We start from the raw sequence: 27,546 nt of genomic DNA, 5'->3' as shown, positions 1-27,546 counted from the left end.
GTAACACACTGCAGTACACACAGCTCTCCCTGTGTAACACACTGTGCAGTACACACAGCTCTCCCTGTGTAACACACTGTGCAGTACACGCAGCTCTCCCTGTGTAACACACTGTGCAGTATACGCAGCTCTCCCTGTGTAACACACTGTGCAGCACACACAATTCTCCCTGTGTAACACACTGTGCAGTACACACAGCTCTCCCTGTGTAACACACTGTGCAGTACACACAGCTCTCCCTGTGTAACACACTGTGCAGTACACACAGCTCTCCCTGTGTAACACACTGTGCAGTACACACAGCTCTCCCTGTGTAACACAGTGTGCAGTACACACAGCTCTCCCTGTGTAACACACTGTGCAGTACACACAGCTCTCCCTGTGTAACGCACTGTGCAGCACACACAGCTCTCCCTGTGTAACACACTGTGCAGTACACACAGCTCTCCCTGTGTAACACTGTGCAGTACACACAGCTCTCCCTGTGTAACACACTGTGCAGTACACACAGCTCTCCCTGTGTAACACACTGTGCAGCACACACAGCTCTCCCTGTGTAACACACTGTGCAGTACACACAGCTCTCCCTGTGTAACACACTGTGCAGTACACACAGCTCTCCCTGTGTAACACACTGTGCAGTACACACAGCTCTCTCTGTGTAACACACTGTGCAGTACACACAGCTCTCCCTGTGTAACACAGTGTGCAGTACACACAGCTCTCCCTGTGTAACACACTGTGCAGTACACACAGCTCTCCCTGTGTAACACACTGTGCAGTACACACAGCTCTCCCTGTGTAACACACTGTGCAGTACTCACAGTTCTCCCTGTGTAACACACTGTGCAGTACACACAGCTCTCCCTGTGTAACACACTGTGCAGTACACACAGCTCTCCCTGTGTAACACACTGTGCAGCACACACATCCCTCGCTGTGTAACACACTGTACAGTACACACAGCTCTCCATGTGTAACACACTGTGCAGTACACACAGCTCTGCCTGTGTAACACACTGTGCAGTACACACAGCTCTCCCTGTGTAACACACTGTGCAGCACACACAATTCTCCCTGTGTAACACACTCTTTTGTGCATACACTGGTGCCCTTCGTACATTGTAAGTTTTCAGTAAGACCCACTGTGGTGCCAGCACTTTGCTCACACGCCCTGTCATTACAGCTTTCCAGAACACTATCATTCATACAGCTGGTACTCTGTAATGTCACCGTGCTCTGCTGCACAACCCCAACAGATGGGTGTGTATTAACAATCTGAAACCCCTGCTTCTACTCACTGATATTTATATAATAAAAAATCAAACACTCCCAGGACAGGTGCAGCACGGAGTTAGATACAGAGTAAAGCTCCCTCTACACTGTCCCCATCAAACACTCCCAGGACAGGTACAGCATGGGGTTAGATACAGAGTGAAGCTGTCTCTACACTGTCCCCATCAAATGATCCCAGGTCAGATACAGCACAGAGTTAGATACAGAGTCAGGTCTATAGGAAACATCCCAGTATCATTTGTAGAGTTTGGAGTGGAAACCAGGGAAGGAGAATTCTTGGATTGCTGCTGGACAGTTCATTATGCATCGTTTGGTCTTGAAAATTGCTCTGAGGGCTGAAAACTGCCCGATTCATTCTGGATCCAATTTGAGGCATGTAATGGCTTGTTTTATATCCTGGATGGAAGGAAAATAATGAGCAAAATAGCCTCCCCGGCTACTTGCAAAATTTTGCGACTCCGTTTTGTCTTGCACCATTATGCCTTTTGTCAGTGATTCTCTCCTGCCTTCAACCCTATCACAGACCTTCCCTTTTGCTCTTTCTCCTTTGCCCTTGTTCTCTGTCTCTGTACATACTCAAAACCCGTCACACCTCTAACTTTTCCAGTTCTGCTGAAAGATTATCGGCCTGAGTCTTTAACTCTGCTTCTCTCTCCATCGATGCTGCCAGATCTACTCAATATTTCTGGCAATTCCTACTTTTATTCCAGGAATGCGTCAGCCAGAGACGGAAACCCCTAATTCCAAAGTCTGGCCAGACCCAGGTACCCCCACAACCCTACTTACTGCATGGCCGACAGCGGGGAGGGGTGTCCGATCCTGAATGGTGGTGCTCGCCTTAGTGTTATTCCGTCTATAAACTGACCGTGTAGCTTGTAAGATTTGGGGGGGCTCTGCCCATTTTAAGCAACAGACTTGGCAGCAAAACTTTCTTGTGAATCAACTTTATTGAGACAAAGTCAGGACAGGTTTATTAAGTTCTCGGATAAACAATGTCAACAAACTTGGGCAGTGTGTTACAGTTAACACAAAATATTCTCCCATATCGAGAGCTGGACAGCAGAGCAGAGCGCACAATCTGATTTGTCTCACAGCTTTGGTCTTTTAGCCCTTGAGCCTCTTTCTCTCTCTCTCTCTCTCTCCGTCCTTTCTCTTGTCTTGCTTTGTTCTTGTCTCTGGTTGGCTTTTCTCTCCACTGCCAAGAAGACAAACTCAGGACATCCCTTATTCTGGCTGTTACCCAATTAACCCTTCGCTCACCCCAGTCATCTTCAGCTCCGCGTGTGAGGACACTTCCCTTGACCAACCAGGACTAGTTTACATGGCTGTTGCTAGCCTTACATATTTATGTTAATACCGTCCTTTCAATGTCAATGCTTTTACGTGCCATGATTCCTTATCTGATAGAGAAAGACATCTACATTCCATTCTCACACAAACAGTTTTTCACAGAAAGCTTTCAAGGTCTTGCTGTGAGCGAGCTCTTTACAACTTGACATAAGCTCCCAGAATCCCTCTACTTGGCATCTTTTCTATACTGTGCTCTACTTATAAGTTTTCTCACGATACTATCCTACAAAGATGGGTATTTATTGTCAACTGTTAGTAAACTACAAGGTTAGATGTTAGTTTCTTATAATAGCTTTAGATTTTAACAATTAGCAGTCTTGTTTGCAACCTAATAATCTTACAGCCCAATTAGATTGCAGCCTGTAACTCAATCTGTTATTCTATATGTAAACTCTGTTACTCTACATATAATACACCCCTTTGAACTTTTCAATTAAATTCCAGCCTGTAACTCCCTCTCAAGTATTTGTTACTCTACATATTAACCATCCTGAATCCCTCGATTAGATTCCTGTCTGTGACATACTCCCAGGTATTTGTTATTCCATATAAACACCCCAAACCCCTCGATTAGATTCCAGTCTGTAACTCACTCCAGGGTATCTGTTATTCTATATATAAACCCCTGAACACCTCAATTATATTTCAGCCTGTAACTCACTCCCGGGTATCTGTTATTCTAAATAAACCACCCGAACCCCTCAATTAGACCCCAGCCTGTAGCTCACTCCCAGGTATCTGTTATTCTATATATAAACCACCTGAACCCCTCGATTAGATTCGAATCTGTAACTCACTCCCAGGTATCTGTTATTCTAATATATAAACCAACTGAACCCCTCGATTAGATTCGAATCTGTAACTCACTCCCAGGTATCTGTTATTCTAATACATAAACCAGCTGAACCCCTCGATTAGATTCGAATCTGTAACTCACTCCCAGGTATCTGTTATTCTAATATATAAACCAACTGAACCCCTCGATTAGATTCGAATCTGTAACTCACTCCCAGGTATCTGTTATTCTAATATATAAACCAACTGAACCCCTCGATTAGATTCGAATCTGTAACTCACTCCCAGGTATCTGTTATTCTAATATATAAACCAACTGAACCCCTCGATTAGATTCGAATCTGTAACTCACTCCCAGGTATCTGTTATTCTAATATATAAACCAACTGAACCCCTCGATTAGATTCGAATCTGTAACTCAATCCCAGGTATCTGTTATTCTAATATATAAACCAACTGAACCCCTCGATTAGATTCGAATCTGTAACTCAATCCCAGGTATCTGTTATTCTAATATATAAACCAACTGAACCCCTCGATTAGACCCCAGCCTGTAGCTCACTCCCAGGCATACATAAACCACCCAAACACCTCAATTAGATCCCATCCTGTAACTCACTAGTGGCTATCGGTTATTCTAAATATAAAGCCCCCCTGAACCCCTCAATTAGATCCCAGCCTGTAGCTCACTCTGTTATTCTCTATGTAAACTCTGTTACTTGTGTGTATTCAGACCTGCTGAAGGTCTGCTGTGATGTGACCCTGAGTTTAATTACTTGCTGACATTGATGAGAAGTATTCCCTTCCGACAATCATTCTTTTCGCTTTCTAACAGATGTTCATAGAGCTTCAGTCCAATTAACTGCAGGCATATAGGTGGCCCAGAGAGGAGACACAGCAATCATATTCAGGAGTTTTCAGAGGTGCTTTATCATAAATTAGTACCAGTTTAAAATAATCATTTATTGTTCATTACGTCTCAGTGTCAGCTACTGTGTATTTTGTTATGACCGGGTAAGGAGGAATGAGCTGGCTCCCCTTTTTTCCAACCCCCTCCATTGGTCGCAACAAAGGTTTGCTTAAAATTGTTTCCCCCTGGTTACCTTTTTCCAATCCGAACATATTTACTTTTTAACAAGGAGCCAATCAAACCAGGTTTTCCTGAGTCAAAGAAAGAGTAAGTTTATTCGTCACTAAAATCCAAGGAAAAATAATAAAAGACGCAACACACATTCACACAGCTCAGGCTTGGGCTGACAAGTGGCAAGTAACATTCGTGCCACACAAGTGCCAGGCAATGGCCATCTCCAACAAGAGAGAAACTAACCATCGGCCCTTGACGTTCAATGGCATTACCATCACTGAACCCCCCTCAATCAACATCCAGGGGGTTACCATTGACCAGAAACTGAACTGGACTAGCCATATAAATACTGTGGCTACAAAAGCAGCTCAGAAGCTAGGAATCCTGCGGTGAGTAACTCACCTCTTGACTCCCCAAAGCCCATCCACCATCTACAAGGCACAAGTCAGGAGTGTGATGGAATACTCCCCACTTGCCTGTTCACAACATTCAAGAAGCTTGACACCATCCAGGGCAAAGCAGCCCGCTTGATTGGCACCACATCCACAAACATTCACTCCCTCCACCACCAACACGCAGTAGCAGCAGTGTGTACCATCGACAAGATGCATTGCAGGAATTCACCAAGGCTCCTTAGACAGCACCTTCCAAACCCACGATCACTACCAACTAGAAGGACAAAGACAGCAGATAGATGGGAATACCACTACCTGCAAGTTCCCCTCCAAGTCACTCACCACCCTGACTTGGAAATATATCACCGTCCTTCACTGTTGAGGGAGGCAGTGGCGTAGTGGCATTGTCGCTGGACTACTAATTCAGAGACCAAGGGTGATGCCCTGGGGACCTGGGTTTGAAACCCGCCACAGCAGATGGTGAAAATTGAATTCAATAAAAATCTGGAATTAAAAGTCTAATGATGACCATGAAACCATTGTCGATTGTTGTAAAAACCCATCTGGCTCACCAATTCCCTTTAGGGAAGGAAATCTGCTGGTCTGGCCTACATGTGATTCTTAACTGCCCTCTGAAATGGCCTAGCAAGCCACTCAGCTGTACAACTACAAAGCCTCAAAAAAGAAATGAAACAGACGGAAAACCCAGCATCGACCTAGGCACCAGAAACGTCAACAACAAACTCAGCCCTGTCGACCCTGCAAAGACCTCCTTGTGCCAAAATTGGGAGAGCTGTCTCACAGACTAGTCAAGTAACAGCCTACAATAGTCATCCTCATGGAATCATACCTTACAGATAATGTCCCAGACATCACCATCACCATCCCTGGCGGCACATGGTATACAGCCAGGAGGGAGTTGTGTTGGGAGTCCTCAACATCAACTCCAGACCCCATGAAATTTCATGGCATCAGGCCAAACATGGGCAAGCAAATCTCCTGCTGATGACACGTACTGCCCTCTATCAGCTGATGAATCAGTGCTCCTCCATGTTGAACACCACTTGGAGGAAGCAATGAGGGTGGCAATGGCACAGAATGTACTCTGGGTGGGGGACTTCAATGTCTATCACCAAGAGTGGCTCGGTAGCATCACTACTGACTGAGCTGGCCGAGTCCTAAAGAACATAGCATTGGGGGTCTTCGGCAGGTGGTGAGGGAAAAACATACTTGACCTCATCCTCACAAACCTCCCTGTTGCAGATGCATCTGTCCATGACAGTATCAGTAGGAGTGACCACCGCACAGTTGTTATGGAGATGAAGTCCTGCCTTCACATTAAGGATATACTCCATCATGTCGTGTGGCACTACCACGATGCTAAATGGGATAGATTTCAAACAGATCTAGCAACTCAAGACGGCATCCATGATGACTGGGCAGCAGACTTAAACACAATCTGTAACCTCATGCCCTGGCATATCCCCAACTCTGCCATTATCATCAAGCCAGGGGATCAACTCTGGTTCAATGAAGAGTGCAGGAGGACATGCCAGGAGCAGCACCAGGCATTCCTAAAAATGAGGTGTCAACCTGGTGAAACTATAACACAGGATCACTTGCGTGCCAGACAGCATAAGTAGCAAGTGATAGACAGAGCTAAGCGATCCCACAGTCAAGGGATCAGATCTAAGCTCTGCAGTCCTGCCACATCCAGTCGTGAATGGTGGTGGACAATTAAACAACTCACTGGTGGAGGAGGCTCCACAAATACCCCCTTCCTCAGTGATGGAGGAGCCCAGCACATCAGTGCATAAGATAAGGCTGAAGCATTTGCTACAATCTTCAGCTAGAAGATCCGAGTGGATGATCCATCTCAGCCTCCTCCAGAGGTCCCCAGCATCACAGATGCCTTCAGCTAATTCGATTCACTCCATGTTATATCAAGAAACGGCTGAAGGCACTGGATACTGCAAAGGTTATGGGCCCTGACAATATTCCGGCAATAGTACTGAAGACTTGTGCTCCAGAACTTGCCAGGCTCCTAGCCAAGCTGTTCCAGTAAAGCTACAACACTGGCATCTACCCGGCTATGTGGAAAATTGCCCAGGTATGTCCTGTACACAAAAAGCAGGACAAATCCAACCCGGCCAATTACCGCCCCATCAGTCTACTCTCCATCATCAGTAAAGTAATGGAAGGGGTCATCAACAGTGCTATCAAGCAGAACTTGCTTAGCAATAACCTGCTCACTGATGCCCAGTTTGGGTTCCGCCAGGGCCACTCAGCTCCTGACCTCATTACAGCCTTGGTTCAAACATGGAAAAAAGAGCTGAACTCCAGAGGTGAGGTGAGAGTGACTGCCCTTGACCATCAAGGCTGCATTTGACCGAGTGTGGCATCAAGGAGCCCTAGCAAAACTGGAGTCAATGGGAGTCAGGGGGAAAACTCTCCACTGGTTGGAGTCATACCTTGCACAAAGGAAGGTGGTTGTTGTTGCTGGAGGTCAGTCATCTTGACTCGAGGACATCACTGCAGGAGTTCCTCAGGGCACTGTACTTGGCCCAACCATCTTCAGCTGCTTCATCAATGACCTTCCTTCCATCATAAGGTCAGAAGTGGGATGTTCGCTGATGATTGCATAATGTTCAGCATCATTTGCAACTCCTTAGATACTGAAGCAGTCCATGTCCAAATGCAGCAAGACCTGGACAATATCCAGGCTTCAGCTGACAAGTGGCAAAAAACATTCGCACCACACAAATGCCAGGCAATGACCAACTCCAACAAGAGAGAATCTAACCATTGCCCCTTGACGTTAAATGGCATTACCATCATTGAGGATTTTATCCCAGTGAGGAGGAAGGATTCTAAGAAGGTGATAAACCCACCATGGTTAACCAAGGAAGTTAAGGATAGTATCAAATTGAAAGAAAAAGATACAATGTGGCAAAGATTAGTGGTAAGCCAGAGGATTGGGAATGTTTTAAAAAACAACAAAAGATGACCAAAAAATAATAAAGCGGGAGAAAATAAACTTTGAGGGTAAACTGGCAAGTAATATAAAATTGGTTAGTAAGAGCTGCTTTAAACATTTAAAAATTAAGAGAAAGGCCAAAGTGAACATAGGCCCCTTGGAGAACGAGGCTGGGAAAATAATAATGGGGAACCAGAAAATGACAGAGGAGTTGAATAAATACTTTGCATCAGTCTTCACAGCTGAAGACACTGATAGCATTCCAAAAGTACTAAATAATCAAAGGGCAAAGGAAGGGGAGGAAATAAATACAATGGCCAGAATTTTGACCTTGATGGGCGGGTGGGCCCCACCGGCTCGGCGGTGGGCGGGCAGCTGAACTCTGCCACCGAAGCGGGGCCAGCCGCCATTTTGAGTGGGCGGGCCAATTAAGGCCCCGCCCAGCAGGCTACCCGACGGGAAGCGCTATGCGCTCCCTGTGCGGTGGGGTGGAGGGATTCTCCATCTGTCAAAGTGCGCTCTTTCACGAGCTCTCCCTGAGGCTAAGTGCTGTCTCAGGGAGAGCGCTGAATGTTTAAAAAACTTTAAAAATAGAGAAAGAAAAACTTTATTAATATGTCCCCCTCATGTGACACTGTCACACGAGATGGGGCAAGTTAATAAATATGAGTGAAACTTTAATAAACCTTTTAAAAACTAAGATGAAACCTCATCCTGACAGTGGATGAGGTTTTATCTTTTTTCAGAAGCCCACTGGGGCTCCTGGCCTGCCCGCCAGCCTTGGACGGGCAGATCTTGCAATGAGCTGATTTCGCTGTCCGCCCGCCTTCCTAAAAATTTAAGTGGACCGGGATGACGTCGGGGGTTCCTCCCGATGTCATCCCGTGTCATTTTCCTGTCGGCGAGCGGGCCCCGCCCCCAAATCGCTGACGGGAAAATTCTGGCCAATAACTATCACGAGTGAAAAAGTACTAGGCAAACTAATGGGGCTAAAGGCTGATAAGTCCCCTGGATCTGATGGGTTGCATCCTAGGATATTAAAGGAAGTAGTTACACAGATAGTGGATGCACTGGTAGTAATCTTCCAAGAACCCTTAGATTCAGGAAAAGGCCCAGAAGATTGGAAAACTGCCAATGTAACATCCTTATTCAAAAAGGAAGGGAGAGAAAAACAAGTAACTTTAGGCCAGTTAGCTTAACATCCATCATTGGGAAAATTTTGGAGCCTATTATAAAGGATGTAATAGCAGAGCATTTAGAAATGCAAAGTATAATCAAACAGAGTCAGCATGGCCTCATGAAGGGGAAATCACGCCTGACAAATTTATTAGAATTCTTTGAGGAAGTAACAAGCAGGATAGATAAAGGGGAACCAGTAGATATAATATATTTGGATTTCCAAAAGGCATTCGATAAGGTACTGCGCATAAGGCTACTTAATAAGGTAAGAGCCCATGGTGTTGGGGGTAGTATATTAGCATGGATAGATGATTGGCTAACTAATAGAAGACAGAGAGTTGGGATACGGGGTGGTATTTTCAGGATGGCAACCTGTAACTCGTGGAGTGCCACAGGGATCAGTGCTGAGGCCACAATTATTTACACTATATATTAATGACTCGGATGAGGGAAGTGAATGTACTATCGCCAAATGTGCAATGTCACAAAAACAGGTGGGAAGGCAAGTGGCGAGGATGACACCCCACCACAGAGGGATATAGACAGGTTAAGTGAGTGGACAAAAACTTGGTAGATGGAGTATAGGGCAGGATTTTCAGGTGGGCGGGTCTGGGAGCGTCCAGGAATCAGTCTGCCACCCGCGCTCGGGTGCAATTTCACACTGGCTGGCTGTTAATTGGCCGGCCGGCCTGAAAGGCGAGCTGAGAAGCTCAGCACTTCCGGGATGGGGGCGGGAAGGGTGCCAGCTCAGAAGTCTGAGCACGCGCGGGGGGAGTGTGCGCACTGAAAGTTCCCTGAAGGCAGGGAGCTGCCCCAGGGAGTTGAAGAATGTTAAAATCACAAATAAAGAATGTGCAAAACGTGTCCCCACGTAGGACTCACTCATATGAACAAGGACATAGGAAAATGCTCATTAAAAAACATTTTTTTTAAATTAATGTTGGAAACCCCATCACGCCCGTGGATGAGGTTTCCTAAAAAATCCAAAGGCCGCCTGGCCAATTCGCCCAGCTGCCAACCATAAGGTTGGACAGGCAGTGAAAAATAGCTTTAAATGACTTGATCAATGGGCTTAATAGCCCTCTTAATTGTCAGAGGGCGCACTGCCGACTCTTGCGCGCGCCCGTCGACCCCGAAATATTGCGCGAGTGCACGATAACATCGGAAAACTCGTCCGATGTCATCATGCGCTCTTCACGCCCAATCGGGTCAGGCACGATCCCGCCTGCGGCACATAAAGTCCTGTCCATAATGCGGGAAAATGTGAAGTTATGCACTTTGGCAGGAAGAATAGAGGAGCTGAATATTATTTAAATGGAGAAAGACTGCAGAAAGCTGCAGCAGAGAGGGATTTGGGGGTCCTCATGCCTGAATCACAAAAAGCTAAATTACAAGTTCAACAGGTAATAGGGAAGGCAAATGAAATGTTGGCCTTTAATTCAAAGGGAACGGAGTATACAAATAGGGAAGTCTTGCTAAAACTATACAAGGTACTAGTTAGACCACACCTGGAATACTGTGAACAGTTTTGGTCCCCTTATCTGAGGAAAGATATACTGGCATTGGGGGCAGTCCAGAGAAGGTTCACTAGGTTGATTCCAGGTATGGAGGGATTTTCTTATGCCGAGAGGTTGAGTCGGTTGGGCCTGTCCTCATTGGAGTTTAGAAGACTGAGAGGCGACCTTATTGAAGCATATAAGATTCTTAGGGGGCTTGACAGGATAGATGCTGTTTCCCCTTGTGGGAGAGTCTAGGAGCGGAGGGCATAATCTCCGCCAGTGGTCACCCATTTAAAACAGAGATGAGGAGGAATTTCTTCTCTCAGAGGGTAGTCAATGTGTGGAATTCTTTACCACAGAGGGCTGTAGAGGCTGGGTCGTTAAGTATATTCAAGGCTGAGATCGACAGATTTTTAATCAATAAGGAAATCAAGGGTTATGGGGAAAGGGCAGGAAAGTGGAGTTGAGGATTATCAGATCAGCCATGATCTCATTGAATGGCGAAGCAGACTCGTTGGGCCAAATGGCCTACTTCTGCTCCCATGTCTTATGGTCTTACCACTGAATCCCCCACTATCAACATCCTGGGGGTTACCATTGACCAGAAACTGAACTGGACTAGCTATATGAGAACTGTGGCTACAAGAGCAGGTCAGAGGCTAGGAATCCTGTGGTAAGTAACTCACCTCCTGACTCCCCAAAGCCTGTCCACCATCTACAAGGCACAAGTCAGGAGTGTGATGGAATACTCCCCACTTGCCTAGATGAGTGCAGCTCCCAGAACACTCAAGAAGCTTGACACCATCCAGAACAAAGCAGCGCACTTGATTGGCACCCCATCCACAAACATTCACTCCCTCCACCATCGATGCACAGTAGCAGCAGTGTGTGTACCATCTACAAGATGCACTGCAGGAATTCACCCAGGCTGTTTAGGCAGCACCTTCCAAACCCACGACCACTACCATCTAGAAGGACAAGGGCAGCAGATAGATGGGAACACCACCACCTGGAAGTTCCCCTCCAAGCCACTCACCACCCTGACTTGGAAATATATCACCGTTCCTTCACTGTCACTGGGTCAAAATCCTAGAACACCCTCCCTAACAGCACTGTGGGTGTACCTACACCACTTGGACTGCAGCGGTTCAAGAAGGCAGCTCACCACCACCTTCTCAAGGGCAACTAGGGATGGGCAATAAATGCTGGCCCAGCCAGCAAAGCCTGCATCCCGTGAATGAATTTTTAAAAATCCTTGAACTCCCTTCCTAAAACACTGTGTCATGAGTCAGCTGTGTACAGTACACAGTAGGTAAAAGGGAACCATAAACTCCTGTCTGGTACTGTACGCACATATGTGTCTCAGTGTCCCTCCTGTACATGTGAAGCACACAACAATTCACTATTGCCTGGTTTAATTGGAGGAATGTTGAAGGAGCCAGTCATTACTCTTATAAATAATCCCAGCATTTCCTTCTAATAAACTGTACTTGACTGTATAGGTTACATGAACAGAATGATTTATTTTAATTGAAGGACCATATGAACATCATCATTTACAATCTCCCTGTTGCCTTCCCAACCACCAGCTTAGTTTTGATTCTCTTTCCAATTTCCCTGGCATCCATCCAGATTGGCACAGGAAAAGAACACAGTGGAATCGGAGGTTCTTTCACCTCTTAGTTTGCGAATCTACAGGGTCTCATAATGCAAAACGCCAGCAAGCCTGAGACGAGCAGGAAAACATTTGGGGCACAGCTTCTTCTTCAACTTCCCATGTCTAAGGACACGAGGCAGATGTAACACTTGCTTATGCCTGTTTTCCCTGGAACAGGTTGCTAGACTGAAGCCAGAAGCTATGGCTTCAGGGGCACCCCTCTGCATCAAGCATGGCTGACCAGGAGATTCTCCCACACCTATCATTGGTGTGTGTTGGAAGGATTTCCAGGATGATAATCAACCTGTTTGGCCATGTTACGAACACGCCTCCCTCAGCCATCAAGCCCTGGGCGGGACTTGAACCCAGAGCTTCTGGCTCTGAGGCAGGGACACTACCCACTGCACCACAAGGCTTCATGCTGGGAATATCAGGCTGATGAAATTTAATGGATTATAAGGAGGAGAGACTGAGGGAGAAAAGAACTTTGGAGATCTCAGAATAATGAGTTAGTTTATACAGTATAGGGAGAAGTCATTTGGCTCGTTGTGCCTGTGTCAGTCGTTTGAATGATTAGCTCCATTCCCCCTGCTCTTTCCCCATAGCCCTACAATTTTGTTTCCATGCAGTGTGAATGAATGGGAAGGAATCTGGGACCATTGGGATTGTATACAATGGGAGTGAATGGGACCGAGTTTGCTTTATTGGAATGTTATACAATATGAGTGAACAGGAAGGTGCTGGGTCCATTGAGATTCTATACAAGGTTTGTGAATGAGAAGGAGTTTGATCCAATGGGATTCTGTACAATGGGAGTGAATGGGAAAGGTTTGGGTCCATTTGGATTCTGTGCAGTGGGAGTGAATTAGAAAGGGTTTGAGTCCATTAGATTAGGTACAGCACAGTCAGATGGAGAGGAAAACTCCACCTGCTCTGTCCCACATAGAGAAAGTGAACAAAAAGCGATGTATTAATTAGGATTACATGCAATATTTTATGCGAAGGGTCTGGTTCATACAACCCTTTCGAATCCTGGTAGTCGCTGGATAGCAACCCTCTCTGACTTCCTGAAGGCAACATATTCCTGTAACTGAAAAGATCCATGTTAACCCAATAGAATTCTCAACCGTGGGAGTGAGCATGATGTGTTACCATGGGAATGCGGGGGGGGCTGGGAATTAAAAAAAGATTTTAATTTATATAACGCCGTTCATCACCTCGGGATGTTACAAAGTGCTTTAGAACCAATGAGGTACTTTTGAAGTGCCAGTCACTGTTATAAAGAATGAAACCTGGCAGTTATTTTATGCACAGCAAGATCCCACAAACAGCAATGAAATAAATGATTAGATAGTTTGTTTTCATAATGTTAGTTGAGGCGTAGATATTGGCCAGGACATTAATGAGAACTCCCCTGCTCTTCTCTGAAATAGTGAAATTGAGGGATCATTTACATCCATCTGAAACGGCAGATGAGGCCTTAGTTTAACATCATATCCAAAAGACAGCACCTCCGACAGTGCACCACTCCCTCAGTACTGCACTGGGAGTGTCAACCTGGAATTTACACTCAAGTCCCTGGAGTGGGACTTGAACCCACAACCTTCTGACTCTGAGACTGGAGTACTGCCCACTGAGGGGGTTAAAAAGACTGAATGCACACAAATCATGCTGATGCATGCACCTAGACAAAAGCCTTGATTTATCCAGAAGTCTCCATTCTTCTTTGTCTACAGGCCATCGATTTGAGGACAACCCTGGAGTTCGTCGCCATCTGGTCAAGAAACCGTCAAAAAGCCAAATGAGTAAAGTTAGCATCAAACTCCCCCAAAGCAGCATGAAAAAGACACGGCTTGACAGAAAACCTCACGAGGTATTGATCATCCTTCTGCTTCTTCACTCTCTCATTGTTCAATGTAACATGACACTCGCATTTAGATAGCGCCTTTCATGGCCTCGGAACATCCTAAAGGGCTTTAAAGCAGATGAAGCACATTTTTGAAGTATAGCCACTGTTGTAATGTAGGAAACATCAATTTGCACACAGCAAGCTCCCACCAACAACACTAAAATAGTGACCAGATAAGTTATTCTTTAGTGATGTTGGTTGAGGGATAAATATTGTCCCGGGTCACTGGGAATGAACTCCCCTGCTCTTCCTCGAAATAGAGGCCTTGGGATTTTTTATCTTCCTCTCAGAGGGCAGATGGGGCCTCAGTTTCAACATCTCATCTGAAGGACAGCACCTCTGACAGTGCAGCACTCTCTCAGCCCTGTACTGGGAGTGGCAGTCTGGGATTATAGACTCAAGTCTCTGGAGTGCGACTGGATTCATGTATGCAGTAGACGGGAAAGTGTAACTCGCTGAGCCACGGTGATGTACTCAAGGCCAGTGCTGCATGAGCCTTGGGTTAAGCCAGCGTTGGACATTTGTGTGTGTGGCACAGGGAGATGGTGCTTGGGCTACAATGCACTGTTAGCATCTCCTGCCTCCTCACCCCCTCCCCCCACCCCCGCCAATCTCAAGACAATTTGATTGGATAGCTATATCTCTCTGAGTATTTATTTCACTCCCCCCTTCTCCATCGTTTGTGCAGGTTTTCGTTGAGCTGAATGAGTTGGTCATGGGTAAGAACAATGAGATGATGTGGCAGGAGACCGCTCGCTGGATCAAGTTTGAGGAAGACGTGGTATCGGAGACGTACAAGTGGGGCAAACCGCATGTGGCGTCCCTCACATTCCGCAGTCTCCTGGAGCTGAGAAAGACCATTGCACAGGGTGAGAGCTGTTACAGAGTGCATGTCCTGACCTGGCTGTGCTCTGAACTCTTTCTGTTTGACTTTAAGCTGAGCTTTCAACTCCAGGTCCTCTCCATCACCAAGACCGCCTACCCCCTCCCTCAGTAATGTCGTTTGTCCGCCCTTCTTGGCTGCTTCTGAAACCTCACTTGTGCCTTTGTTACCCCGAGATTTTTAGTATTCCAGCGCCACCTTTCACCCTCCCTAAGCCTTTGTTCATCCAAAACTCTGCTGCTTGTGTCCTAACTCGCAACATCCTGTTCACCCATGCCTCCTGTACACCTTGACCTACATTGGCTCTTGGTCTGGCAAAGCCTTTTTTTAAAAAAATTCTCCTTTTCTTAAGCCCCTCCACTGCCTCACCCCTCCCCATCTCTGAAATCCTCACCAGCCCAACAACCCTCTGCATTCCTCCAATTCCGGCTTCTTGCCTATCCCCGGTTTTAATTACTCAAACATTGGTGGCCGTCCTTTCAGTTGTCTGGACCCCAGGCTCTGGAATTTCCTCCTTGAACGTCTCTGCATCTCTACCTCCCTTTTCCACCACCCACCCAAACCTCACCCCGTTTAAAGTACTTTTTAAAGCTGACATCTTTGACCAAACTTTTGGTGACCTGTCCTAATATCACATTATGTGGCTCAGTGTCAACTGCTGTTTGATAGTGCTCCAGAAGGCATTTTACTACGATAAAGGTGCTATATAAATGAAAGTTGTTGTTCTACAAGTTTGTAACTGATTTGCCTAGGTAACAGAGTTCAAACAGAGCATTTATTGACAGAATTTATGGCAATATTTTGCCTGTTCACCAGAGAATTCACACCACCAGGTCTCGAGATAGAGGAGAGCAGTTGGCCAGGACATGTCAAGCACTGAAATATCTATTCCGATCACTTTTCCCAAACCTTCCTTTCATCACGAAGGGGTTGGGAATCGTAAACGGAGAGGGTTGGGAGAGGGAATGTGAAGGGGGTGAGAAAAGGGTCGGCGGGAATGTAAATAGGGAGAAGGGGGTTTGCAGGCGATAATGTAAATTGAGAGGAGGGTTTGCGGAGGGGAATGTAAATGGTGAGAGAGGATGGGGAGAATGTAAATGGGGAGAGAGGGGTTTGCAAGGGATAATGTAAACAGGGTGAGGGGTTTGTGGCGGGGAGTGTAAATGGGGAGAGAGAAGTTTGTGGCGGGGAGTGTAAATGGGGAGAGAGGAGTTTGTGGCGGGGAATGTAAATGGGGAGAGAGGAGTTTGTGGCGGGGATGGTGAATGGGGAGAGAGGGGTTTGTGGAGGGGAGTGTAAATGGGGAGAGAGGAGTTTGTGGCGGGGATGGTAAATGGGGAGAGAGGAGTTTGTGGCGGGGAGTGTAAATGGGGAGAGAGGAGTTTGTGGCGGGGAGTGTAAATGGGGAGAGAGGAGTTTGTGGTGGGGATGGTAAATGGGGAGAGAGGAGTTTGTGGTGGGGAGTGTAAATGGGGAGAGAGGGGTTTGTGGTGGGGAGTGTAAATGGGGAGAGAGGGGTTTGTGACGGGGATGGTAAATGGGGAGAGAGGAGTTTGTGGTGGGGATGATAAATGGGGAGAGAGGAGTTTGTGGTGGGGAGTGTAAATGGGGAGAGAGGGGTTTGTGGCAGGAAGTGTAAATGGGGAGAGAGGGGTTTGTGGCAGGGAGTGTAAATGGGGAGAGAGGGGTTTGTGGCAGGAAGTGTAAATGGGGAGAGAGGGGTTTGTGGCGGGGAGTATAAATGGGGAGAGAGGAGTTTGTGGTGGGGATGGTGAATGGGGAGAGAGCGGTTTGTGGCGGGGAGTGTAAATGGGAGAGAGGAGTTTGTGGAGGGGATGGTGAATGGGGAGAGAGGGGTTTGTGGTGGGGATGGTGAATGGGAGAGAGGAGTTTGTGGGGTCTGCAAATAAGGAGAAAGGGTTGTGAGTGCTACTAACCCCCAAGATGGGAAGTGTTACTAAACATGGGGTGTGTGTGTGTCTCTGGCAGGGGCAGTGCTACTGGATCTGGAACAGAAAACATTACCTGGAATTGCCCAACTGGTGGTGGAGAACATGGTGATCACTGATCAGATCAAACCGGAAGACAGAGCCACTGTATTGAGAGCCCTTCTAGTCAAACACAGGTACTCCCAAAGCATCAGGAGGAGGGGAGGCAATCGGAGCTCCCAACCCATAGAGTTAGGGTTAGTGAGGGGAGTGAGTTACAAACTGGAATCTAACCAAGGAGTTCAGGGGGTTTATATAAAGAATAACAGGTACCGGGAGTGAGTTACAGAGTGGAATCTAATCAAGGAGTTTGGGCGGTTTTTATGTCGACTAACTGGTACCCTGGAGTGAGTTACAGACTGGAACCTATTCGGGGCTTCAGGTGGTTTACATATAGAATAACAGATACCCAGGAGTGAGCTACAGACTGGAATCTAATCGAGGGGGTCGGGGTGATTTATATATAAAATAGCAGAAACCTGGGAGTGAGTTACAGACTGGAATCTAATCGAGGGTAACTGGGGGTTTATATATAGAAAAATAGATATCCTGAAGTGAGGTACAGGCTGGAATCTAATTCAGGAGTTCAGGGAGGTTTATAGATTGAATAACAGATACCCAGGAGTGAGTTACAGACTGGAATCAATTCGGGGGGGAATGGGGGTGGTTTATATATTAGAATAGCAGATAGCTGGGAGTCATTTACAGGCTAGAATCTAATCGAGGGATTCAGAGGGGGGCTTATATATAGCATAGCAGATACCCAGGAGTGAGTTACAGACTGGAATCTAATCAAGAGGTTTCAGGGGATTTATATGTAGAATAAAGGATACCTGGGAGTGAGTTACAGACTGGAATCTAATCGAGGGGTTCGGGGTGGTCTATATATAGAATAACAGATGCCCGGGAGTGAGTTACAGACTGCAATCTAATCGAGGGGTTCGGTGGGGTTTATACATAGAATAACAGATACCCAGGAGTGAGTTACAGTCTGGAATCTAATCGAGGGGTTCGGTGGGGTTTATATATCGAATAACAGATACCCGGGAGTGAGTTACAGACTGGAATCTAATCGAGGGGTTCGGGGTGGTCTATATATGGAATAACAGATGCCCGGGAGTGAGTTACAGACTGCAATCTAATCGAGGGGTTCGGTGGGGTTTATACATAGAATAACAGATACCCAGGAGTGAGTTACAGTCTGGAATCTAATCGAGGGGTTCGGTGGGGTTTATATATCGAATAACAGATACCCAGGAGTGAGTTACAGACTGGAATCTAATCGAGGGGTTCAGGGGGGTTTACATATAGAACAACAGATACCCGGGAGTGAGTTACAGACTGGAATCTAATCGAGGGGTTCGGGGTGCTTTATATATAGAATAACAGATACCCGGGAATGAGTTACAGACTGGAATCTAATCGAGGGGTTCAGGGTGGTTTATATATAGAATAACAGATGCCCGGGAGTGAGTTACAGACTGGAATCTAATCGAGGGGTTCAGGGGGGTTTATATATGGAATAACAGATACCCGGGAGTGGGTTGTAGACTGGAATCTAATCAAGTGTTTCAGGAGTTTTATATATATTTTCTTATCCTTCGAGACAGATTATCTGCTCATTATCACATTGCAGCTTGTGAGAATGTCGCTGTGCACAAATTGGCTGCTCCATTTCTTACGTTATTGTGTAGCAATTGCTGGAGTATTGTGTTTAATTCTGGACACCACACCCTAGGAAGGATGTCAAGGCTTTGGAGAAGGTGCAGAGGAGATTTACTGGAATGGTTCCCGGGATGAAGGACTTCAGTTATGTGGAGAGACTGGAGAAGCTGGGATTGTTCTTAGAGCAGAGAAGGTTAAAGGGAGATTTAATAGAGTTGTTCAAAATCATGTTTTGAAACTGACGAAGGAGAAACTTCCATTGGCAGGAGGGCCGGTAACCTGAGGGACATAAATTTAAGGCAATTGGCAAAGGAACCAGACGTGAGATGATGAGAATTTTTTTTTGACACAGCGAGTTGTTGTAATCTGGGATGCGCTGCCTGAAAGGTAACAGTAACTTTCAAAAAGAAATTGGACAAATCCTTTCAGAGGGAATGTTTAGAGGTCCATAAACAAACATTTGCGTTTATATAAAAGCAAAAAACTGCGGGTGCTGGAAATCCAAAACAAAAAATAAAAATACCTGGAAAAACTCAGCAGGTCTGACAGCATCTGCGGAGAGGAACACAGTTAACGTTTCGACTTCCTTAGTTCCGTTGAAGAGTCATACGGATTCGAAACGTTAACTGTGTTCCTCTCCGCAGATGCTGTCAGACCTGCTGAGTTTTTCCAGGTATTTTTATTTTTGTTTTTGACTTGCATTTATATCGTAGGTCTTCCAAAATCTCACGCAAAGCACTTCACAACTAATTAAGTACAGTTTGAAATGTAGTCACAGTTTTAGTGTAGGAAATATTGCAGGAGCCAATTTACACACAGCAAGCTCCCACAAGCAGCAATAATAATTAGAAAATCTGCTTTAGTGATGTTGATTGAGGGATAAATATTGGCCCAGGACACCAGAGAGAATTTGTTGCTCTTCTTTGATCTAGTGTCATGTCATTTTTTTACATCCACCTGAAAGGGCAGATGGATCCTCACTTTAATGTCTCACCTAAGAGGTGGCACCTCCAACAGAGCAGTACTCCCTCAGTACTGTATGAGGGTGGTCAGCTTGGATTCGGTGCTCAAGTTTCCGGGAGTGGGACTTGAACCCACAACTTTCTAACACAAAGGCGAGAACATTACACTAAGCCACGGCTGAAACACATGAGAAAAGTCCTGTGGGGAGAGTGGGGACTAATCAGAAAGCTGTTTCAAACAGCCAGCATGGACTGAATGGTAATGTTACTGAAGGGGTGTGTTTCACATTACATTGTCTCTCAACCCTGGTACCATTCTGCTAAATCTCCCTTAAGACCTTCAGCCCTCTGCAAAACGCGCTTGGATTAGTTGGACTAAGTTGCTGTCTTGTGTTGCAGCCATCCTAACGATGAAAAGGAAGGGATCTTTTTCCCTCGTAATGTCTCTGGCTCCACCAAAGCCTCCAACCTGACTGCTCACCATCTCCACCATGAGCACAAGATGTCAAAGGACTCCTTCACCACGGTGCCCCTAATGGGGGAGGAACGTATCGAGGTGCAAGACCCCAAGAAGTCAGAGCCAGAAACTCAGGTGAGGCAAGATCTCGTGAGGTCGTGGCCAGCGCACATATTGGATGTAGTAGGCAGGAAGAGTCATCGGGGAGTGAGGGAAACAAGGCACCTGTATCTCAACCTCTCCTGAACTCCCTCCCCCAAAACATGCAGTTGAGGCTGGGAATCAATTATTTTCCAAAATTGAGACGGATAGTTCCATAGCACTTAAGACCCTTATCCAACAAAAATCTAAGGATGAAGGATGTAGTTGCAGAAAAGAGAGTAATGTTGCTGAAGCTTCTCATCTTGCACTCAATGGGGAATTGACTTGCCAACCAATCCACACCCTTTTCTCCTGTAGTATAAATTGTTGTGTGTATTTGAAATTTGGCATTCTTGTGTTTGTCCTGATGAATGCAAGAAGAAAAGCTTCAGCAACTTGTCTCTCTTTTCATCAGTATTCAAGTTCAATACTACCAAGCTACTGTTTGATAGATGGAGTTAATAGAGTTAAGAAGCAGGTTAGCCATGAGTTAACTGAGTGGCGGAGCAGGCTAAATGAGCTATTCCTGTTTTCCTCCCAGACCATCACGGGGAGGGATGACTACCAGGGTCCCAGTCCACAGAGTTAAGTGTCTCAGGGAGGGAGGTACAGGCTGCAATTTAATCGAGGGATTTGTTTGGTTTACGGAACAAATGTCTTCCCATTTTAACCATGGCGTGGGTGCAGGCTTCAGCCTGTGATCAGGCTGCTGGAGTGCTTTCCTGGGCACTGAGTGGTACACAGTGCTGCAATAAGAAAGATAAAGCCAATAGGCAATGGAGGAAATAATACTGAGCAAAACAGGGAGACCCCTTCATTTCGCAATGTCTCTGTTGGTGATGGTGCAGCCCCATGTGGTACTGAGATAGAGTAGCCCAGGAACAAGGCAGTTTCACCCTGTGCTGGCCTCTGCCCCAGGGTAAACAGCTCCTCAAGCACTGCCAGGTGACCCTAGCCGGACTTGATGCTGGGTATGGAAGGACATTGTTGGGTTTGTTTAGAAATACTCCCCAATGTAAAGTTCTGAGTTTGTTTAAAGATACCCTATGACGTAGAGCGTTGGGTTAATTTAGCGACACTCCCTGATGTAGAGCTTTGAGTTTGTTTAGAGACACTCCCTGATGTAGAATGTTGGGTTTGTTTAGAGACACTCCCTGATGTAGAATGTTGGGTTTGTTTAGAGACACTCCCTGATGTAGAGCATCGGATTCATTTAGAGACACTCCCTAATGTAGAGCGAAATACTGTGGTTGCTGGAAATCTGAAACAAAACCAGAAAATGCTGGAAAAACTCAGCCGGTCTAACAGCATCTGTGGAGAGAAAAAAAACAGAGTTAACACTTCGAGTCCATAGGACTCTTCTTCAGACCTAAAGGGAAGTAAAAATGTGATGAAATTTATACTGTTTAAGGGGGACGGAGCAGGTGAAGCTGGATAGAAGGCCAGTGATAGGTGGGGGCAAAGGAGAGATCGCCAGAGATGTCATGAACAAATGGACAAAGGGATGTTAATGGTCGTGGCGCTGGCTAAAGGAGGTGCTGATGGTGGTGTTAAGGTCAGAAAGATACAGAATGTGGAAAAACTGAAGAAGCTCAGATTGTTCTACTTCGATTTGAGAAGATTTAATAAAGGGGTTCAAAATCATGAAGAATTTAGAGTAAATAAGGAGAAACTGTTTTCACAGGCAGGAGGCTGGATAACCAGAAGACACAGAATTAACATAATTGGTAAAAGAACCAAAGGGAAATATATATATTTTTTTACACAGCAAGTTGTTGTGATCTGGAATGCGCTGCCTGAAAGGGCGATGGAAACAGATTCATTAGGAGCTTACAGAAGGGAATTGGATAAATACTTGAAATGCGAAACTTGCCAGGCAATGGGGAAAGAGCAGAGGGGCTGAGACTAAATAGCTAGCTGTTTCAAAGAGCCAGCACAGACCTGATGGATCAAATGGTCTCCTTCTGTGCTGTAGGATTCTATGGTTCTGTATATAGAAGCAGTGGAGTGGGGGCACAGACTTGAAATCTTCCCTTTTGCTGTGAACATTCCTCAAAACCCTTTTCCTTTTTAGAAACATCCGAGATCTACGATCAGCCGCAACAGTGAGAAGCACAAAAGGAAAGCAGAGCAGAGGCTCATGGAGAAGATTCCAGAAAACGCAGAAGCAACGGTGGTCCTCATCGGTATGTTACACTCTGGCCGATGGAGAAATGATGAGTTGTTTCAATTGGATTTGCATCCTGAACAAGAAAAAACATTGCCCCTAGGTATCGTGATCCATATGTGGGTGAAGTATATAGGTGCCCCAACACTGCCAGTGTATCCGACTGCAGATACAGCACGAGGTTAGATACACTCAAACACTCCCAGAGCAAGTACAGCACGGGGTTAGATACAGAGTAAAGCTCCCTCTACACTGTCCCCATCAAACACTCCCAGAGCAGGTACAGCACGGGGTTAGATGCAGAGTAAAGCTCCCTCTACACTGTCCCCATCAAACACTCCCAGGACAGGTACAGCACGGGGTTAGATACAGAGTAAAGCTCCCTCTACAATGTCCCCATCAAACACTCCCAGGACAGGTACAGCATGGGGTTAGATACAGAGTAAAGCTACTTCTAACCTATTCCCATCAAACACTCCCAGGGCAGGTATAGCACGGGGTTAGATACAGAGTAAAGCTCCTTCTACACTATTCCCATCAAACACTCCCAGGGCAGGTACAGCATGGGGTTAGATACAGAGTAAAGCTCCCTCTACACTGTCCCCATCAAACACTCCCAGGGCAGGTACAGCACAGGGTTAGATACAGAGTAAAGCTCCCTCTACAATGTCCCTCAAACACTCCCTGGGCAGGTACAGCACGGAACTAGATAAAGATCTGGCTTTACCCCATCTGGAGCACTGTGTTCAGTTCTAGGTTCTGCATTTGAGGAAGGATGCGTTGACCTCGGCAGGGGTGCACAGTGATTCACCAGAATTAAAGGGTTAAATCACAAGGACGGGTTTCACGGACGAGGCTTGTATTCTCTCAAGTTTAGGAAATTAAGGGGTGATTTAATTAAGGTGTTGAAGTTAATTAGCCGAGTAGATAGAGAGAAATGATTTCCCTGGCGGGGGAGTCCAGAACAACGTGGTAATACAGGTATAGTGCCTCAAATCCAGCTATGGTAATGTCAAAAAGCTAAAAGCTACTGTGGATGCTGGAAATCCAAAACAAAAACAGAATTACCTGGAAAAACTGGTGATGTCTGACATTTTCAACATTTTTTGAAGCTGCCAAGCATGAATTTTTATTATCATTAGATAAGTAAAATAACCCCGCTGGTGTGATGGACTAGGTGCTGCATTGGCATGGTGGCACGCCGATTTCATGCACCGGTCATTTCCCATGCTACGAGTGGTCCAAGCGACTCCTGACCAGATGCGACTCAGCCTAAACTGCCCAACCCAAAAACCGCCAGACCCGGATTCCAACAAGGACCCACAATCCGGCAAGGACCCGGTCCCAAAGTTGCCGGTTTGTAGACACTGTACCTGTGTGACTAGATTAGAGACAGGCCGTTCAGAAGTGATGTTAAGAAGCACTTCTTCACACAAAGGGTTGTAGAAATCTGGTGTACTCTTCCCCCAAAAATCTGTTGAGGCTGCAGAGTGGTCAATTTTTTAAAAATTCTTTCATGGGATGTGGGCGTCGCTGGCAAAGCCAGTATTTATTGCCCATTCCTAATTTCCCTTTAACGGAGGGGCTTGCTAGGCCATTTCAGACTTTAAGAGTCGACCGCATTGTGGGTCTGGAGTCACATGTAGGCCAGACCAGGAAAGGATGGCAGATTTCCTTCCCTAAAGGGCATTAGTGAACCAGATGGATTTTTGTGGTAATCAGTGATATTTTCACAGTCACCATTACTGACACTCACTTCCAATTCCAACTTACTTAATTGAATTTAAATTCCACCAGCGGCCATGTTGGGCTTTGAACTCATGTGCCCAGTGCAATAGCCCGGGCCTCTGAATTACTAGTCCAGTGACATTACCACAGCGCCACCACCTCCCCCAGTTCAGAGCAGAGATTGATTGATTTGCACTGGGTAGGAGTATACAATTAATGGAACCAAAGTGGATAGATGGAATTGCGATACAAATCAACCATGACCTAACTGACTGACAGAACAGGCTGGAGGGGAAGAATGGCTTCCCCTTGTTCTGATGTTGGTCTGGGCCAACAGATGCTGAGATTAAAAGAAACAACAATGGATTTGAAATAAATTCATGCTAAACCTTTATCAACATTGGATCTAGCCTCAGCTGGAGCATTGTGTAAAATTCTGGACCACAGTTTAGGGAGGGTGTCAAGGTCTTCAAGAGGCTGCAGAGGATTTTTACCCAAATGGTACCAGGGGAAGGGACTTCAGCTATGTGGACAGACTGGAGGATGATTTTACAGAAACAAGCCATTTGGCCCTACTGCTCTGTTCTGGTGTTGGTTCCTTTACACGCCACCCAGATGACCTCAGTGAGTTTAAAGCAGGTCACCATCACACTGGGAGCTGGCAGAGAGTTGGTGATTGACCATTAAAAACCATTAAAATGACTGTTAAATGTGGTCATTTGTGGATTGAAGTTTAAAGCCCTCATATTCTGTGCCTTGTGAATCAGGAACAATAAGGTGTCTGGCGTATTTAAAAATAACCCAAGTGACATTGTTGTTATCATCCCGGACGAGGTTATGCACGCTTCTTTATCAATCTTCGTAGCCATTTGAGCAATAGGTGAATCAGATGGCGAATCTCTGTAAAATAAATCCCTGATCCAAGTATCAATGGGCTAATAGAAAAACAGAGGCCAAAATAATAACATTCTGCAGCTTGCAGAAGGACTGCAGTTGGTGTTTTATTTCAGATTGGATTGCAGGCCCCATAATATCTAATAACAGCTCTTAGACATAGGTTAGGGAGCACTCGTTATGCCCAGTGCAAAGATCCATTGATAATTGCCTCCTCCTCCCCCATACCCCCCCGCCCCGCTCCCATCATCTTCATGACTCAGTAGTGTGTGCCTGTGTTCTACCTGTCTGTAGAAAGGTATTTGCATCGATATAGGACCTGCTTGGGGAGCTGTAACAGGAACAGGTGAGCTATAAGCACAGGATGCCTGTCCCAGGATTTCCCCTGAACCTTTATGTTTGTACTTTATAGCGTTATGGCAAGCAGTACCTATTTCCTCTCACCACCAGTCGGTAAGCAGGGGGGTATTTTGAATTACTTTTAAAGTATGTGGTGGTGTGGTTTCCCAGTCCCTTGGTTTTCATGATCCAATTTACCAAAATCCACAGCAAACACGAGTTATGATTAACTCAGAAGGTTAGTTAATTTCACAATCAAAAAAAAACCTGGGGTGAGAAGTGTCTGCAACTTCGCACACCCGCACGCGCACACACACAGACACACACACAGTAAAGGGGTGGATAGTAAAAAGCAGTTGTACAGTTCAAGAACCACAGAAATGAATATTAGTTTACATGATTCCAGAGTCCGACAAGTCAAAGTCCAGAGGGTGTTTCCTTTGTGGTGGGATTCTGTTCCGATGAGTTTCTGGTTGGAGTTAACAATACGTAAATCCTTGAAACGAACAATGCTGCAGCACAATGGGCTTTCGTGCGACCACTAGGCAGGTGTTAATCAGAGATTTTTAAAATCAAGCGGGCTTTGTGGAGTTGAGAGGTGGTAACCGACTGCTAACTCAGTCAGGCTGCTGAAGTTCGGTCCAGTTGATGTTAAAATAACAGTCTGAGGATTTCTCAGTTTTCAAAGGCATACAGGGATTTCAAAATGGTCACTTGAGTCATGTGACCTTCTTTCTCCATAATGACTTCAAAAGGGATGTTTATCCAGTGTCTGGAATTGGCTTTGAGTTCAGGACTGATAATGTCCCAGTCATTAGTTGCTGAAAGAGTTACCATCCATGTTAAGGACCTGGTATTGGGGAAGCCATTGTCTGGGCAGACCCACTGATTCTGCTAGCAAGATGAGCTTATCAGATGCAAATGCCGTCCCTTTGGTTCCCCTTTGAAATGAACCTGGACAGTTCCAGGTGTGATATGAGACTGTTAGTAGCTCTGTAGGCATAACAAGTTCTGATATAAGAGTCTCCTGGTCTTCTGTGATTACAAGGGGTCTATACAGTGAGCTGTGAGATTCCACAGGCTGAGTGAGGAATTGTTTTGTTCTTGTAACTTCTGGGGGTCGCTCCCAGACAAATGTCCAACCATGTGGTCATGTGACTTGTAGCAGCTATCCTTTTTTTTGGTTCAGTAGAAAGTCAATTTTTTTTAAATGGCAAAGGAATAAAGTTCTGAATCTATTTTCATGTCATATGGAGCCCAACAATAGAAAAATATTAACTAATCAAACTAAACCCGAATCGTGTCAGTGTCAGTCATGGCTTAGTGTGAAGCACTCTCACCTCTGAGTAAGAAGGCTGTAGATTCAAGCCCCATTTTAAGCTGGGATCGTTTTCCTTAAAGCAGAGGTGATTAAGGGAAGATTTAATTGAGCTATTCAAAATTATCAGGGGATTTGATAGAGCAGGTAGGGAGAAAGTTTTTCCATTGCTAAATGAGTCAGAATGGATTTAGAATAAATAGCAAAATAACCAGAGGGGGAAATGATAAATTTCTTCACAAAGAGGGTTGTTATGATTTAAAAGGCACTGTCTGATCGGAAACAGATTCCTTAGGAACTTTTTAATAAGCAATTGGACATGTATTTGAAAAGAGCTAATTTACAGGTTTACACGGAAAATGAGGGGGGAGTGGAACAAACTATTGGAGAGTTCTTTCAAAGAGCTAGCAGAGGTATGATGGGCCGAATGGTCCCGTTCTGTGCTGTGAGATCCTAAGAGACAATTCATGTGTTTCTGGAAGGAGATTTTTTTTTTCTTTTTTTTCACGGGATGTGGGCGTCGCTGGCTGGGCCAGCATTGATTGCCCGTCCCTAATTGCCCCTGATAACGTGGTGTCGAGCTGCAAAATCCAAGATTTTGACCCAGCGACAGTGATGGAACAGCAATCCAGTTCAAAGTCAGGATGGTGAGTGGTTTGGAGGGGAACTTGGAGGGGAAGGTGGTGGTGTCCCCATGCATCTGCTGCCATTGTCCTTCTAGATGGTGGAGGTCGTGGGTTTGGAAGGTGCTGTTGAAGGGGCCTTGGTGAGTTGCTGCAGTGCATCTTGTAGATGGTACACAGTGCTGCTACTGTGCATCAGTGATGGAGGGAATAAATGTTTAAGGTGGTGGATGGAGTGCC

The 27,546-nt window shown here is 45.7% G+C and overlaps 1 protein-coding gene across 1 annotated transcript in view; it reads left to right on the top strand.

The window, feature by feature from the left end:
• The window catches only part of LOC144686877 (anion exchange protein 3-like), a 192,730-nt gene that overhangs the window by 99,983 nt on the left and 65,201 nt on the right, over positions 1 to 27,546 (top strand). The window contains exons 7-11 of the mRNA XM_078552685.1: positions 13,969 to 14,105; positions 14,830 to 15,010; positions 17,014 to 17,149; positions 20,039 to 20,231; positions 22,312 to 22,423. Of these exons, the coding sequence (XP_078408811.1) occupies positions 13,969 to 14,105; positions 14,830 to 15,010; positions 17,014 to 17,149; positions 20,039 to 20,231; positions 22,312 to 22,423 (759 nt within the window). The remainder of the gene's footprint in view (positions 1 to 13,968; positions 14,106 to 14,829; positions 15,011 to 17,013; positions 17,150 to 20,038; positions 20,232 to 22,311; positions 22,424 to 27,546) is intronic.

Source organism: Cetorhinus maximus, chromosome 11 (genome assembly GCF_964194155.1).
Source record: "Cetorhinus maximus chromosome 11, sCetMax3.hap1.1, whole genome shotgun sequence".
In the NCBI taxonomy this organism is placed as follows: Eukaryota; Metazoa; Chordata; class Chondrichthyes; order Lamniformes; family Cetorhinidae; genus Cetorhinus; species Cetorhinus maximus.
The sequence above is the reverse complement of the archived record's forward strand: the minus strand, read 5'-3'. Positions and strand labels throughout refer to the sequence as shown.